The following is a 17,172-nucleotide window of genomic DNA, read 5'->3' as shown; positions in this document are numbered from 1 at the left end:
TGACACAGACGTTTTCTGACTGAGGAGATGGATTTCCCGTGTGAATGCCATTACCTCTGCCTTACCTGCTCCAGCTGTTGGGAAGGGCAAAGGCAGAGGGACGCGGCCCCGGAGCGCAGCCCGCTTGCTCCGGCGGCACTTGTGTGACAAATGGCTCACGGGAGCGCGAACAAAGCGATGCTGCTCGAGAGAAGCATCGCAGGGAACAAAGTCATCTCTTTGACAGCTCCTGCTTTTTTTCAGTGAAGCTGAAACAATACAGGACTCCCCGGGAAACCGCTAACAAAGGGGAAGCAGAAGGAATCGGAGAGAACCAGCCCAGCCATTGAATTCCGCGGCAGCAGTGAAGTGACACCTTCCGAAAATCACCCGCACGCCTCCTTACACCTTCCACCGAACAAAGGCAGCCCAGCAGCGCCAGGGAGCTACTTACGGGGGGGGGGGGGGTTCTGGCCGTCCTCCCGGCGCAGCCTCCTGCCCCTGCGATGCTGGCCGCTGGCGTTGCCGAGCCAAGGGGCACATGCAGCACAGGGCGGGCAGCACAAAGCGGCGGGGACAGCCCCGCACGGCGGACGCTCCCGGGACGGCGAGGCCGGGATGCGGAGCCCCGCGGGAGGCGGCGGAGCTCGGGCTGCGGCGGGGCTCCCTCCCGCTCCCGGCACCGCGGCGGGGGAAGGGGTGGGGCGCGGGGTCCTACCTGTGCTGCCGCTCCGCGCTGCCAGCAGGACGCGCCGGCGGCTGCTGCGGGCGCGGTGCCGCCCAGCCCGTCGGATGCCGCCCCCGCCGCGGCCGCCCCATGGCAGCAACGCCGCCGCCGCTCACGGGCGCCCCGCAGCGCCGCGCCCCGGCCGCGCCCGCATCCCGGCCCCCCCCGCATCCCGCAGCGAGCCCCTGCTGCTGGCCCCGAAAGGGTAAAGCCGGGTCTGTCCGCATTCACCGGGACCCAGCACCGCTGCACTGCCCGAGGAGGAGAGCTTCGCAGCTCCAGGTGCACCGCACTCTGAACCCCCGCTGGTTGTCCCAGCAAGATCAAAGTCTGAACCCAGCGCCTAGCCCGTGCTGCAGCTAGGCAAATACTTATCCCCTTAATTCACTGAAAAATGGGAGAAACTGCAAGGAACAAAACCAGAACCAACTGTCCCCCAGCACAGAAATCAGCCTCCTTCTTATAGCCCTATATCCAGTATTTGTATCAGCTCTTCTGGGGCCCCACTCTTCCAGTTCAGCACTCTGTGCTTTACCAGTGCTGCACACCTGTTTCCCGAGCTTCTCAGGGAGAACATGGTAAAAGCACATGCTGCTCTTAGTCCCATCCAGGCTCTTCCACTTCTGGAACCAACATTGGTCACACAATTCATGATCCTCCATCACTGATACAGATGTGCTTTGTTAGCCAGCCCTCCAGATTCAGGTGGTCTCCAGAGGAAAAAAGCCTTGCAGCTTTAGATTTTGTCTGCTCCTTAATTTTTTGATCCAGTCAGAAGTGGTGCTTCTGATATTCTTAAAAGAAAAGGCAAGATCCATGCTGGGTTGGACCAAAGAGCTATCATCTTCCCCTTTTCTTTTGTCTCTGACTGTGGCCGATACCAGGGGTTTTAAAGGAGGAATATAAGTTTAGGTGGGCATTAACTGATATTCTCCCACTCCTTGGTGAGCTATTGCTCAGTGAATTCCTGCATCCAAGTGATATTTGTGAGAAAAACCAATCTATGACTCCAAATAAACACTAATTGCTAGAAATCACTTTTTCAACTGCAGTCTTCTAGAGAAGACTAATCACACAAGCCCTGGGAGGCACAGTCTGTTCAGTCCCATCACTACTAAAGCCACAGTCTACAGGGCACTGATAATTAAGAAGTTCAAGCTCATGCACCAGGTCTATTTAGACTGCTGTTAGGTATATTGACTGCTACTTTTAACATTAAGTGTTACATATGTATGGATGGATTTATAACCAAAGTATATAGACACAAAGCACCTTGATTACCAGAGCTGAATTTTGTAGCAATCCCCTAAAAGATTCAGGGGTTTTGCCATGTTAGGCTTTACTGCTCTCCAGAGCACTTGCACATTTTTAAGAGGTAGAATTGGGTGCTAGAGAGAGAAAACTTCAAAAGTATCCACCAGGAAAGAGGTGAATCCAGCTTTTGCCAGCTCCTTCAGATCGATCAAATTGCTCAATTACATCAGACCTTTGTTGGCAAAGGTGAAACTTTTCACTTTCCTGGAGCAGGAAATAAGTATTTGGTTTTGGTTTTTTTTCCTTAAGAACCAACAATTTCTGGAAGGTCATGCAATCACAGATCTCATTCATCAAATGATGAACGGGCTTCAGGCATGCATAGCTTTATTAGTAAGTCTCGTTCTTTAGGTTTAGTATATCTTATTATAGAAATATTAAAAATCTAGAATTTCTGTGAAGAAACCCAAACCTTTCCAGGATGTGCCATGATCACTGGAACAGACCCAGGTCCACTAGGTGGCACAAGGAGTCCATGTAAAAGCCAGCAGCAAGCCGGGAGTGCCTTTCCTTCCATTCAGCATCTTTATGGATTTATGCAAAGCAAATGGGTACAGATAAAGATTGCAGACACAGCTATAGTCCAGCAATCCACACATGTCTTTCCATAAAGACACGTTCAGATGTCAATGGGTTCCTCTGGACTAGAAGCTCAGTGAAAATCTCCCTGAAGAGCAGTATCTGCTCCTGCAGACCTTGACTGACTCACAGCTGAGTAACCATGCTGAAACTCATTTCTGTGTTTGTATTCATGAAAATACAGCCATCCCTGCTCAGGAGCATTTAAACTGAGAAAAAGCTAACATAATTTCATTTCCCCCTTCCTCCTCTATTTTCCATCATGCCATTCTACTTAGTTTAATTCCTGGGTTATCACCTTGAAATGGTAAAGGACACACTGACAACACTGCTGGGGCAGCTCTGCTCGGATAATGTTGAGCTTGCAGCACACACAGGTGGGAGAGGCAACCACCATGATAAATTCTGAAACTCGCCCAAGTTCTAACACAGATACAACTAATACTGAGACAAAACAATGGCAATTATTTTTATATTTGTAATTTTTAAAATCTCAAAGATCATAATTTAGATAGTGTCAATTTCCCCACAGCTGGGCAAGCACTTCCCTGATCACACCGTGGGGAATTGTAGGAAAATTTCCTGCAGTCCCAGGGTTGTTGCCCCTTTGAAGACTGCCTTGTGCAACAAACCCTTGCTCAAAACAGGGTCACCTACAGCTGTCCAGACTGTTCCCAAGTGGGTTTTGAATACCTCTGTGGAGGAGACTCCACAACTTCTCCGGGCAGCCTGTTGCACTGTTTGATCACCTCCATGGGAAAAAACCCCTGATGCTTCACTTGAATTCCCTGTATTTCAATTTGTGCTCAGTCTTGTACCTCCCCCTCTCCCAAAAAAGAGGAGATGTTTTACTCCCACCTACTGTTACACATGGAGGAGTGTGTAACAGGTTCCCCTCCTTGAGCTTTCTCTTCTCAAGGCTCAACAGCCCCAGCTTGCTCAGACTGATGCTCCAAACCCTTAATCATCTTTGGGCTCTTTGCCACACTTCCCAAGAACAGCCATGTCCATGTTGTCTTGGGAGCCTGATGGAAGACACTGTATGCTGGGAGTTGGTTACCTTGGCCAAGCCATGTCTGCAGCCCGATGTTGTTATCTCATTGCAAATCTCCCATACCTTCTTGGTGATTTCTCATGTGCATCTCCTTGCAGCACTGATTCATTCATCTTCATCACAGCCAACAACCTCCATCTCTCTCTTCACCCAGCTAACCCACTCTTTTGTAGCACTCATCTTTATTGGACACAGCTGTGGCCTGTTAAGGGCAGGCCTGTTCCTAATCTTTGGTGATTGGTACAGCTGCAACTCCTCAGGTGTGAGACTGCCTTCTGCACTATCTTTATCTTCTTACATTCTATCCCCGACAGCCCAAATGTGGGCAGGGGATCTGCTGGAGCCCCCTGTGCCAGCCCAGCTGCTGTGCTGGGGCAGGGATAACCCTGCAGCCCGATGGAGATGGATGGGGTGGTTCTCTGCCTCTGTGGCCAAAGCCCTGTGGCAGCAGTGCAGCCCCTGACACCTTTCAGCTGTTGCTCATCAGTGCTCTCACAGCATCAAGGCTTTCTCTCCCCCACACCATTTATAGTGCAGCATGGATGGTAAGGCTTTGGGTCCAGGAATTAATATTGCTGCAGCTACTACGATCTTTGTGTGGCCTATGAAGGGTCAGAGGATGAAATGAAACTGGAATATCTTTTTATACAAAGTTGCACCTCTGGCTCATTTCAAATACCAAAGCCACACACCCCTGGTTTCTTACACTGCTGGCAAAGACAAAGAAGTCCAAAGTTCTCTCCCAAGGAATGATCTAACCCCCCCCAAAATCTGCAGGTTTCATTAAGGAGTAACAGCATTTGCCTAGGTCAGGCTGCCATATACATGTCAAATTCTGTATAAAACATTTTAAAATGGAAGACTGAATCTCTCATCTTAGCTTTTTTTTTTTTTTTTAATTATCAATACACAGGAATATCAGTGTTTCTCCATTGAGGGTGACAAAAAAAGAACAAATTTGGCTTCCCAACTGAACCCTAGAATTATTTACTTATCTTTAGGTTAATTACCTAAATTTTAGGGACATAATGTAAGACACAAAACCCCCAAAACCAATTAATTTTATGGATTTCTCAAAACCATATTATGATGTTTAGTTGAGAAATTCAGGTTTTAATAAACTGAAAACACCTGTCCTTTTATTATCTCTAGACTCCCCTGCTTCTGATGCTAGACTCTCATTGCTTTGCAGAAAAACAGTTGCAATGATTACTGTTCTCCTTTATTATTTCTCTAAAGCTGTTTTTTCCCCCCATCCCAATTGCAGACAACTTGAGTATGTGGAGTATTATCACGATTTCATGTCTCCCTCACTCCCCCCGTAACTCACCCCAGCTGAGGACTACACACAAGAGCCAAGGGTGTTTTTGATCTTCCAAAGGTGAGAACAGCAGGGAAGCCTCTGGGAGCAGAGCCCAGGTGAGCCACATTAACATCTTGCCCACATAAGTCTCATTTCATACATGGCACAAGCAGTAGTCCATGAATTTAAATCTTCCACAAATTTGTGCTTGTTTTTCTACTTCATTAATAGAAATACTTGATTTAAAAGCAAAGTTGATTAAAAATTACTTTTGTTTTATTCTAGTTGCTTATATAAATGTATATAAAATAATAGTAACAAGAAGACAAATTCACAGCTATACTACAGCCTGAATATTAATGTTTTAATACTAGAAATCTGCACAGGCTTTGGTCACCCCAATAATACCAATTTTATTATAACATCTGTGTTCAATGAGGCCCTAATTCTTTGTAATTTATATATCTATGTAGGAATTACTATTAATTGAAGTGTTATGGTATTAATTGTAATGCCAAAATATGCATTTTTCAGTAAGATGAAATACACTGTTTTCAATAAAGTGGAACTGTAGCTTTAAAAAAAAAATTCCAATTTAAAAGGGTTTATTTACAAAATAGGATATTTAAAAGTCACCACTGAAGACATCAAGTGCAGGACATGAGTTTTCTCCTCCTAACTAAATCTACTTGAATAATTAACACCAATTATCATCAGTGGAAATTACTGACTTAATTACAAACATTCTTAATAGGTAAGTAACAGAGACAAAATCCTCCTCACTCGTGTAACTGGCAAATGAAAGACCTAGAAAGTAAAATGTGTAAGATGCACCCACCATGAATACACATGGCTGAGAAACCTCAAGTGACACAAGTATTTTCAGGCACTTCTGAATTGGTGCTCTAAGCTGCCTTTAATCAGTAAAATTTAATACATAATATATGATACAATATTTTCAGTTAACACAATATTCTTCGTAAACTTTAAGTGGAACAATCTTGTTGCAAATTAGATAAAATCTAAGCAAATAAAAGATTTTTTTCCCCATGTTATTTAATATGTTATTTGCACCTTAGAGATGCTGGTAATCACAGGTTTTTATTGTTGTTGGGCAAGCAGAAATTTTGGCCAGTGCAAGGATGTGCAGCAATGCATCCTCCCTTTTCTAGTGCTCTGTGTAATTCCTATGAATACACACCATATCACCCTGCTGGCAAGTAATTATTAGAAAAATCTATGTTCCTCGCTGCATCTTAATTCAAAGCCTGAGTTTGAAATGCTCCTCTGCTAAATACCCCAGATATTTTCAAGATTAGTTCTCACTTCATTTACCTAATATGTATGTCACAACATAAAGTCCTGTGTCACCTCTATAACAGCTTGAGCTTAACTGTGTGAATGATTCCAGGTTGCTTTGAGCTTTTAACACCAAAATTTGAAAAACATCTCCAGCTATGATTCAAAAGTTCGAATATAAAATACTTTGAGAATTTTTTAATATTTAAAGTATTTCAATACATCTTTAAAAAATTTTCTCTTCACTTTTCATTAAATATGGGGATATTTAAAATGCAATTTCACACAAAGGTTAAAGTAAGGGAGATTGATAGAAAAAGTAATAAAGAATTTTTTATTAAGAAAAGGTATTGTAAACAAAACGCATTCACAAAATAGGTAATTGATACTTTTAAATACCATTAAGAAAAACCTGAAAACAGAAAACACTTGGTAGAAACCCAAACATAGGAAATCATCATGAGTAGAAAACATACACTGGCTCAGCATTTTTAACACAGTTGGGGATGTTATTCTATGTTAGCACACATTAAGATGAAAAAACTTCTCCAATCTTATGAGATAAGCAAACGAATAAAATAGAAAAATGAAAACAAGAGATTGTCAAGTCATTACTCATTTCCTTCCTTTAATTATTATGTTTCCAAAAAAGTAAGAAAACTTAGCCAGGTTTGATACAAAACCTGTCAAACAGCCAGAAAAAGTCAGTCACTCCTGCCAGTTGGGAAAGCAGAATTTTGCAAAGTTGATTACTTCACCCGTTCTCAGAGGTTTCAAAGGTAATCAGTGATTTGAAGTAAACAGAGGTAAAATACAAGTATTCATAATTTATATTAAAAAAGTCCTTGTAACAAGGTAATGCTTCAGCTACTCAAGTACTGGTTATTCCTTGATGGTCACATTTCTGTGGAGAAAGAAAAGATGTCAGAATAAAGGTAACTATTATATTTTACAAATTAATATTAGGATAAAAAGTAGTAATTAGATTTAGCCTCCTCAGATGGTCTTCTGTTATTCCCAAATATCAACTATTAGCATATTACTTAAAACTCTACGCCACTGCCCCATTGCTAAAATAATTTACAAAAGTAATAATGAGATGAGGAGGAAGAGAAAATTTCTTGAGAAGATGAAATCAGGTCAGAGAGAGACAGCTGTAACACTGCAGAACAGTAATTACAGAGTACACTTCACTCTGGTAAGCTCCCAAGAAGGAATAAACAAGAAGGATGAAAGATGGTAACAGCTCTGCTGAGATCACTCTACTGTAATTGATACATTTAAAAGGCAAGATACATAACAACTGCATGTGAATTCAGTTGTCAAAAACCACATTCTTTAAAAATACACACTACATGAAAATGGGGTATTTTCTGGTAAGATATGGTACAGAGGTGACATTGTTAAAACTAGGGATACAAATATTACATAAAAATAGTACACTACATGGTATCCTCCAAGCACAGCAACTGGACTTTTTATTGCTCTCCGGACTCACTGTAAAGCAAGGAAGACTAAAGACAATTCTCTACTGATGACACTCCTCAGAAATATATTATCTGTCATCACCTCAGTCAAAATGTCATTTTGCAACATAACAGGGTATGCCTAGGGGCTCACCAGTAAAGCAAAGGCATATCTGCTGTTTCATCCCCACTGTCAGTACCTCATTTACTACAGTTTCCACTTTTTGCTTTACCCAAAAATTCACAGAAGAAAAAAATTGCTGACAGTGTGGGTTCATGCCAGGCTGAGCTCAGTTCTCAAGAAACCTGTCTTTTTGTTAACAAAAGTAAGCTTAGAACAAGCCATATGTATTTACCAGCAAAAATAAACTTTAAAATCTGTTAGATTCATGACCTGTCACACCACACATATTTCCTACAACAATCACTCTTTATCTCTTCCTCTCCTTCCCTTTTTCACTACAATTTATTATTCAATATAGGACAGGTGGGATATGCAGTCAATAATCCGGCCTGTAACACATAACTGGCATCATCTAAACCAAAACTGATCTCTAAAAGAACAAACACGACAGTGAAAATAAACAGGTAAGAGGCCGATTTTGATTTCTTTTTTATGGACTATAGTGATCATGATCTTAGACATTCATAGATTCAAGCACTAATAATGAAAAATACATTAATTATTTTTATGCACTTGTTTTGGAGATAGTTTCATCTAGTCTAGGGTTCAAATGCATTTTAGTTGGGCTCTTCTCTGGAGTGTCTTTCCTTCATTGCTGTACTCGGGAGAATTTCATGGCATTGCTCTTAATATGAACCATTCACTGTTTGGAGATAACTATATTCAATAATAAACTGGTAAAGTATATCTGGATATAATAAATGGTAGTAATATGCAGGCAACATATATTTGAAAGCTGTCAGGTGGTGCAAGGCCATTAAGAAAAAGAGGAAGGAGAATCCATTATATTATATGGTCTTTGGAGAGCACTTTGCATTTATTGGTCGCAATCAATATTTTATAGTAGGAGAGACAGCAAAAGCAGAACTTAGGAACATCTGAAGCGTGCAACAATTTCATACAATCACAAAGGCATTATTCAGAACCAGTTTACACCTGACTCTTAAACAGGAAAGGCTTGCTAACTCCAATCACTTACTTTTCAGCTGCAGCGTGCTCAGCTGTCCTGGCGGCGCCGCGCTCCGGGGAGTGCGCGGGGGACCTGAGCGTGGAGCTGAGCGTGGAGCTGAGCGGGGGCGAGGCGCGCAGCGAGGACGTGCTCAGCCCGTGCCGGCGCATCTCCTGGATCGCGCGCTCCCTGCAACACACAGCACCCGCCACTGCACCACGGCCAAGGAACCTAACAGAGTCTCCCTTTCTCATAAAGCCCCTCCACTCTAATTCCTGAGAAGGGATTTTTTTCATTTCCAGGAGAAGGCATTTTTAATTTCTTTTTATTTTTAGAAGCAGTGGTAAACTCACAAATCTTACGAAGAAATTCAGTAACTGTATAAAATTTTTTCTTTAATCACTTTTCAAGATTAAAATATTAAATTTTGTATGACAAGAGGAACAGAGTTTCCATAAAAATTCCTCACTATTCAAAAAAGCGACAGTTTTAAAAGTAAGAAAGAAGAAATAAGGAGGGACAGTCAACTCACTGAAAAACCGGCATCTTACCGTTCAAATCGCTCTGTTGTCAGTTTCCTTTTTAAAACATCAGTGTCAGTCTGCATCTGTGCAACTTTACTTCGAAGCATGGAAACCTCTCTATTATTGCTGCTTCTAAAAAAAATCATGAGAAGCAACAAAGTTTTCTTTCAACAATGACAGCTAGGAGCTTAGAGAAATTAGAGAAAGATAAAAGCAGATACTGAACATGTTGTTTCACAAGAACCAAATGAACGCAACAGAATGTTTCTGGAAGAACCTAAAGTTCCAGAATGAAGCAAAAAGCTGGCAAGCCTCTCACTACATCCTGACTACATCACGCTCTTTTTCAGACAAAGTTAAACACAAACATGTTTGATAAAAACAGACAAAACCATTAAATAGTTAGTTTATTGCTTTACTGGTTTTTGTTGCAATTTGAGATTGTGTAAAAAAAAAAAAGAAGAAAAAGGCAGTAAATACCCACAAAAAGCTACAAACTTAACAGACAGTGGCTTCAGTAAAAATTTTATCAAGTAGGCTGGAACTATCTGGCTAGCCATGAACACAAATGAACCAAATCTAAGTAAAAATTGTATTAAATCAAATACCAGATCAGCAAAACCCAGAGTCTGAAAGCTTGTTAACTACACCCTTGGTATTTGCCCCCAACTGTTTCAAGTGCAAGAATCAAAATTAAAAGGAGCCTTGAAAATCTTCAGAAACATGATTAATATACTTCTCAGAAAATCATCAGCTTGGCTTATTCAATGCTTGGTTGCAAAATACCATCAATTACATTATAAATGAAGAAAAATAAATTGTTGCATGTAAAATAAGTCGTATAAACAAGAACCTAGACAGCTATGTCATTCCATACAGTCTTCTACTGTGAGGTGGAGTGTTCAAAAGTCTCTTGTGGAGAAGCAAAGTTGTTCTAGTTTATTGCTAAAGCACTTGACTGGAGTTCTGAAAAATGAGTTCCACTCCCAGCTCAGTCACAGACTTCCTGTCTGGCACCCGCTGGTCTTTGACTCCAGGAAGACGAAAGCTACTCAAGAGATTTGTTCCAAATAAAACTGCAGAATATTTTTTCCCATGTTCCCTATTCATCAGTAAAATTCCTAGAGTGTCTTGATCCAGTATGTTGAGAACAGATGCAAAGGACAAGACATCTTGATGATAGTTTATATGTCCTTCAAAGACAGGCATATACTTTCAGGACGGAGGTAAAAATTCAGGGCCCAATAACATTATTGTGAAATAAAGAAAGAAAGCAAACAGTCTGTGAGTTTTGAGGTCATTCAGTGTCAATGACATTTAAACAAAATTAAGAGCATTAAGTAAATCACACCAAAATTTAGAAATATTTTTAATCCCTTTATGCACAGTAATCATCATACAAGTTTACATGATGATACACAATTTTCAGAGGATATCTGTTTCTTTCACAGTAGATACATATAGCTCTCAAGAAGTAGTTTAGCTATTTAGTATTCTCTGTTTATTTAATTCTTTAATCACTCTAGAGCACCAAGACTTCATTTACTGTACTATCACCCATGCAGTACTCAAAGTAAAATCTACTTATTCCTTACACAACTCATAATTTCAGCACTGGAGAACTTCACAAGTTAAACTTAATTCTGAGAATCCTTCTAAAGTCAGAGGTTGTAGCAGTGCTGTTTTCTAAATAAAACAGAGGGACAGGTACTATAAAGCTAAAACTTTAAATAATATTCAAAAATATTGGCACATGATTTTTGTCAGTTAGAGCTGAAATTCTGCCAAGTCAAATGAATTTCTGTATTTTGCAAGACACAAACCTAATTGTCACATACGTCAGTCACAGCTGAGAGTATTTAAAATTCCTGCTCCTTAGACTACAACTACCACAAACCAAATAGTAGAAAAAAAGATATACACAACTAGTTCTCACACCTGAACACTTGCCTAGTAAAATGCAGAACCTTTGAGATAAGCAGTGGAAAAAAATTCAACGCCACCACTCTTCCTCCAAGAGAACATTTTCCTTCTTCCTGCAAATATCTCACCCTATTAACACTGCAAGTATTAACATTTACAAAAAACAAATGAACCCTACAATGTGTGCAAAAGAAAAAATAGTAAAAAAATTACCATGTACTTAGTTAAACAGTTTCATGTTTGTACACAAAGTAACTGGATTCAATTTCCTTTAAAAAAATTCAATTTAATTTAAAAACTCGTTTAATTTCTTTTTGTTTGCTTGTTTGTTTTTGGTGTTTTGTTTGTTTGTTTTTTGGATTTTGTTCATTTATATTTTTTAACTTTCACATTGAACTTTGTAATCAGGACATTCTATTAGCTTATGTTTGTTGTATGCAATTAACATTTTTTTCCCCAAGTAAACAAAAATCTAGAATACTAAAACATGAAGCAATTACTTGCACAGGGGCAATAATAATGTCATCATCTCCAGATTCACTGAGAACATTGCTGCTTGAGGTGGACCATCATAAGCTATCACAAGTTGTAGTCTCTACATAAATCAACCAAAAACATACTTCTTGCACATCTGTGTCACCAAGTTCCAGACAGTTTAAGTGGGCTATATGCCACATCTCATGAGGAGTATTGCCTGTTCCATTAACTTCCACATTTCCTTTCTCTTCCTACATTAGTGTTTACTAAATGGGTGGATTTCTACATCTGAAATTCTGCTTTGACTTAACTCTTCACTACCATCTGCACTCGGCTGCTACTCCTCCTTCTTACTATTTAATGCAGAGCTACCACTAGTTCCTGCTGATGTATCCTTAGGAGAATTTCACACACACAAAGTACCTCCTCTCTTAACTTCATTGCTCCAAACAGATCAGTCTTTCTTATATACAAGTGTTGCTAACAGTTATTGCTTCTTTAGGCAGATCTACAGCAGAAGTTGTTGCTGGCCACATTTAGTGGAGGTGTCAGGTTTAGTTCAGTTGGTATTTCAAAGGAATAAGTGACACAGGACTTTTCCCACAACAGTTAATATCAACAGCAGCGAAAGTACTTTTGCTTTTTTTAAAGCACTATGACTTCATTCTTTATTATGTAAGTGAAAATGTAATAATGATTTATGTAATCAAAGCAAGGACAACAGGCATCTTCAGTAGATAAGCAATTCACATTGACCATGAATTCAATATACTTGGGGTTTTTTGTGAGCAGTAAACACATGTTGAAATTTTGTGTAGAGGATGTTTCCTTTGGAACTCCTGTTTGAGTTTACTGCTTGCGCTAAACTGATGTCTACCAAAGTGCTGATTAATTCAAAGCAATATGAAAGACCTGTAAAGAAACTTTAAGTAAATGATGCCATAAAAGGCCAAAAGACATTCCTGCAAAAATTTGCTCAGCCAAACTAAACACCCAGATTTTGTGAATAAGTATTGTCACATAGAAATAGTTCTTTTGCAAACCACATAACACACACACATTTATTAAAACTTACAGTTTGCTCTCAGCCAGGGTCAGCTTGTCTTTCAGTAACTGAATTTCGGTATCTTTGTCTTGGGATGTTAATTGATTCTGAAATTCTTTGTCTCTACTAGTAGCCAATAACGTTTCAAGATTCTGAACTGTAAGTCTCTCACTGGATAGCTGCTTTTTCAGCAACTCTCCTTCTGATTTTGTATCTTCTAATTCTCCTAGAACCTAAGGCACAAATTTTGTATGTTATTAATACACTCATTTACAAAGACAGAGAATTTTATTTTGTGAAAAGTTGTTACAAAAACTGAAATGATTTGAAGTTTCATAAAAAAGAATAGGAAACTGAATGCACAAAATAATGCAAAGCCTACAATTCTTTTAAACTGTACTTAATTTAAAACTATTCAAGCTGTACATCTATCAAATGTTTTACTGGGAGCTGCATTATTGAGTACCTCGAACATGAACTGGCTTTTAACAGTAGAATTTTGCACAAGTGCAAAAATAGTATTTACTATACTTCATTCTATTTGACTAAGTCAGCTCACAATTAGCCTCTTGGCTTTTGCTGAAAATGTAGGAATACTTGTTTTCCTCTTCAGTTCTGTGAATATAAACAAATTTTACTGTTCGCAAGGTCTTGAATATTACAGTCACAGAAAGGCTGACCAAGCCACTAAATGAAGACAAAATCAGCTGTAAAGAAAAACGTTCAGAAAATATGAATATTTAGAACTTTTAAAATTATTTCAAAATATTCAATGAATTCCAGCTATATCTAAATTTCTTAATTGAAAAGAAGCCATTAGGGTAGGGTCTTTACTATTTAAATAAGAAGTGCACTATTTGCTTTTTATAAAGTTTGAGTATATTAAAAAATCAAAAAGAAATATATATATATATAATCTGTCTGTGGTACAGCTTAAAACTACACCTGCAACATTTTGCAGTGATAATGAATCAAAGAAATTCCCTCTTTTTATACAAAACCCATAGCTACAGATCTGTGTGTGGCAGAATTTATAATTTATATAAAAACACAAAACTAATGATGTAAATTAACTTACCTTGCTCTAAGAAGCAATTATTTTCTCCAAAACCTATTAAAAGCAAAGGAAGTTACTTTGTTACAGCAAATGAAATTTGCCTTTGCTGCTTACCCTTTCATAATCCATGCTTTTGGATGTCAGCTGTCGAGCTAAAAGTTCTTTGCTAGCCTCAAGTTTCACACAGAGTTCTCTCACAGAAGTGAGGTCTGCCAACACAGATGCCTTATCCTGATTTTCACGTTTAAGATCCTCTTCCAATCTGGACATATTTTTGGTTATGGAGGAGATCTGAGATTCATATACTTGATGTGCAACAATATGCTAAACAAAACCAAATATGGATACATTTTCAGTGTTAAATTTAAGAGTTTCCTGTTGAATAACCTGGGTTTTTTAACACTTTATTTTCCCATCAAAGTTAATTTTCCCTGTAAAATTAACTTAACATTCCTTTCCTCTCCCTAAAACATAGCTAAAGGCAACTAATAAACCATCTCTGCAATTTTTAATCACCAACTTGACTAATTATACGAGTACTATAAAAGGGTGGAACAAGAATTAAAAAGCTTAAACCCCAAACATACAACCTATTTTTTAACTCACCTTACAATATAATCTCTAACTCTTTCTGGCTAATTATGAGTATGGAACAAAATGTAGTAAATCCACCACAATTATGTTCTAGAACTTCTTTAGAACTTCTCCTATTGCTTCTAAAATATAAATCTCATTATGTTCCATGATATTAGTCTAGGATTCAGTATTATGGAATTTTGATTCTGAATCTGGATGTCTACCAGATTTTGACCTTGACTCCAGCCACCAATGCTTCAAATACTTAGTTCAAAGTTTCAGAGAAACATAAGAACCAAGCTTGCAAGATACTCATAAAGCTATATGCAAATGTTCTGAAGCAACTAAAGAAAAGTTTCTTACAATGTCATAGTAACAGTGATAACCCAACAGAAGTGATCTAAAACTATGAAAATACATGCCATGATTTTAATTTTGGGCAAGGAGGGGTGAAGCAAAGCAAAGCACGTCTAAACTAACAGTAACTAATCAGTTTCTGTTTCAAAAACTCCAGCGGTCATATTTGAAACACTCACATACAGAAATCATTTTCCATTAAGCTGTTAAAAATCACACATAGACTTTATTAAAAAGCATTCGGATGTATCCACTGTCCTAGGTGGAATTTCACTGCACAAGTCATTACCCCTTGAATCTCTTTTTCCAGAAACTCCACTCTCTCTCGAAGATGTCTCCGATCTGTATCAACCGAAAGGAGTTCCAGTCGCACGGAGCTGCTTTCTCCTTCAGCTTGGTGAGCCTTCATTTCCCAGCCTTCAGCTTGGCTATGGAGCATCCGGAACTTCTCTAACAATTCTTGGTTTTCTTTTTCCTAATGAAACAGTAAATCACTCTGCAATGATCAACACACCCTCAAGTTGTCTGACCTCATTTCATGCCTATTCCTTACAATATCTATTCTTTTTTGTTCCCCAGAAAGCAGAACTTTCTTCATTTTCTCAATCCCACTATCTGGCAACTATTAAAATTCATCATCCCTTTTCAAAGTCCAAATAGCAAATAAATACACATATGACATTAAATTTTGGAATTTGGAAAATGGAATTACACTTAGGAGTTGCTAATGAGTTTTAAGGCTCCCAGGAGAGGGGTTATTTTGGCTCTCTCTGCAGTGTCAAGGGTCACATTACTGAGATATACTGCGTGCTGCCCTTTCCAAGAAATTAAATTTTCAGCTCTGTTATTTACTTTACTCTTTAAAATATTTGTATTACAGCAGTGCCTGAAACACTGGTAATCTACTAGAGCATATACACCTTAGGAGTCTATCACAAAGGTACAAAAATGCAAGCTTTGGTGCTTACCATTTGTGCAGTGATAGAAAAAATGTTGCTTGTGAATTTTACTTTGGCCAAGTGTGGATTATAAGGCAGGGATAAATTTTTCTTATTTACCTCCATTCCCTGCTCACCTAAGGTGCAGTGGGATATGGACATTGGTAGTATAAATCAGATTTATCTAATAAGAAAGGCAACTGTTTCTGAAATTCTTTCTGTGTATCCTGCAGAAGTTGGGAAGTGCAGATAGGATCTGGTGGAACATTAGGAAATAGAAACTTGAGACTTAGCAAGTGAACACTGTGCAGAAAAGTAAATCCTTGTCTCCACAGGCATTACCCAGACATAATACTAGAAAAATCTCTGGATTGGTTGCTGGCTGTGTATTCTATAGCTTCCTGATACCCAACTTGAATAACTGGATTATCATTTGCCAAAGATGCAGCCCCGTCTGTAGCTGAAGTAGTTGGAACACATGATATATTCTAAAATTCTTCAAAAATAAACTTCAAGTATTTTAGATTGATAGTTCTAAGCTAACCTACTAATTACCTTAACTTTTTATCCATGCTTCAGTTTCTACTTGTAAAAAGTGGTTGAATTTACATGTATTCATCTACACATGCAAGCTGAAGTCAGATTGAAACTTAATTCTTCCCAATTCAAAGTCACATAATAAATCTGCCAGTTCATGTTGTCCTATTTGTTTTAAATGATCTTATGTTTTAACTCATATATCGTGCTTTTGAATCCAAGTATCAGGATTAAGGACATTTAACCAGAGCACTATTTTAACAGTACTATTTTTACAATTTTATGCAGAACAGATAATTTTTTTTTTCTTTTCAAAAAGGGCAAAAAAATTAAAATCATTGTATAAATTGCTTGCTGCCTAGAAACATGAAACAGTACCTGTTATTTTACTGATTGCCTGGTCAAAACCCAAAAAGCAAAATAACATTCAAACATGACATGTTTGTCTATCTCCAGCATTATGGCCAACTGAAACATGATCCATGAAATTGTGATGTGCTAGAATTAATCAGTGCTTCAGATCTAACATTGTGTTATATGAATCCCCCACTAGTAGCTTTAAACACTGCAGAGAAAATAAGGAAAAACAAAAGAAGGAAATGGGACAGGCAGAGAGAACAGCACCCAACCATGCAATTCTTACTTTGTTTTACTGAATGCAGTAACAACTGTCTACAGATTATATTTTTACCTTTGAAGCTATCAAGTTCTCAAATCTGGAGACTTCAGTTATGTAACTATGAACCCGGGTTTTCATTTCTTCTTTTTCACGTATTGCATCTTCAAGCTCGGTACTGATAGCCTGGAGAGATTGCAAAAAGGCAAAATTGTGCTTTGCAGTAAATTAATTACTATATAACACTCTATCAGATTAAATCAAAGTA

At 38.7% G+C, this 17,172-nt stretch overlaps 2 protein-coding genes across 4 annotated transcripts in view; both read right to left on the bottom strand.

Annotated features, from left to right (window-relative positions):
- CRACD (capping protein inhibiting regulator of actin dynamics) overlaps positions 1 to 770 on the bottom strand; it is a 127,287-nt gene extending 126,517 nt beyond the window's left edge. Inside the window, exon 1 of one of the 3 annotated variants that reach the window (XM_054296036.1) lies at positions 698 to 770. The gene's annotated coding sequence lies outside the window, so the exon portion shown is untranslated. Of the gene's footprint in view, positions 1 to 65; positions 258 to 429; positions 653 to 697 lie in introns of those variants that run through there. The other 2 variants (XM_054296039.1, XM_054296037.1) reach the window with 2 other exon arrangements.
- A 5,849-nt stretch (positions 771 to 6,619) lies between these two features.
- Positions 6,620 to 17,172, bottom strand: part of CEP135 (centrosomal protein 135) — a 31,121-nt gene continuing 20,568 nt past the window's right edge. The window contains exons 20-26 of the mRNA XM_054296041.1: positions 16,980 to 17,090; positions 15,103 to 15,288; positions 13,995 to 14,204; positions 12,854 to 13,056; positions 9,406 to 9,510; positions 8,885 to 9,043; positions 6,620 to 7,159 (exon numbers count right to left, since the gene is read on the bottom strand). Of these exons, the coding sequence (XP_054152016.1) occupies positions 7,138 to 7,159; positions 8,885 to 9,043; positions 9,406 to 9,510; positions 12,854 to 13,056; positions 13,995 to 14,204; positions 15,103 to 15,288; positions 16,980 to 17,090 (996 nt within the window). The 3' untranslated portion in view covers positions 6,620 to 7,137. The remainder of the gene's footprint in view (positions 7,160 to 8,884; positions 9,044 to 9,405; positions 9,511 to 12,853; positions 13,057 to 13,994; positions 14,205 to 15,102; positions 15,289 to 16,979; positions 17,091 to 17,172) is intronic.

This window comes from Melozone crissalis, unplaced genomic scaffold (genome assembly GCF_028551555.1).
Source record: "Melozone crissalis strain CALT ecotype California unplaced genomic scaffold, PUWL_Pcris_2 ptg000006l_1, whole genome shotgun sequence".
Lineage (NCBI taxonomy): Eukaryota > Metazoa > Chordata > Aves > Passeriformes > Passerellidae > Melozone > Melozone crissalis.
Note: the sequence above shows the minus strand (reverse complement) of the source record. Positions and strands in the feature narration are given on the sequence as shown.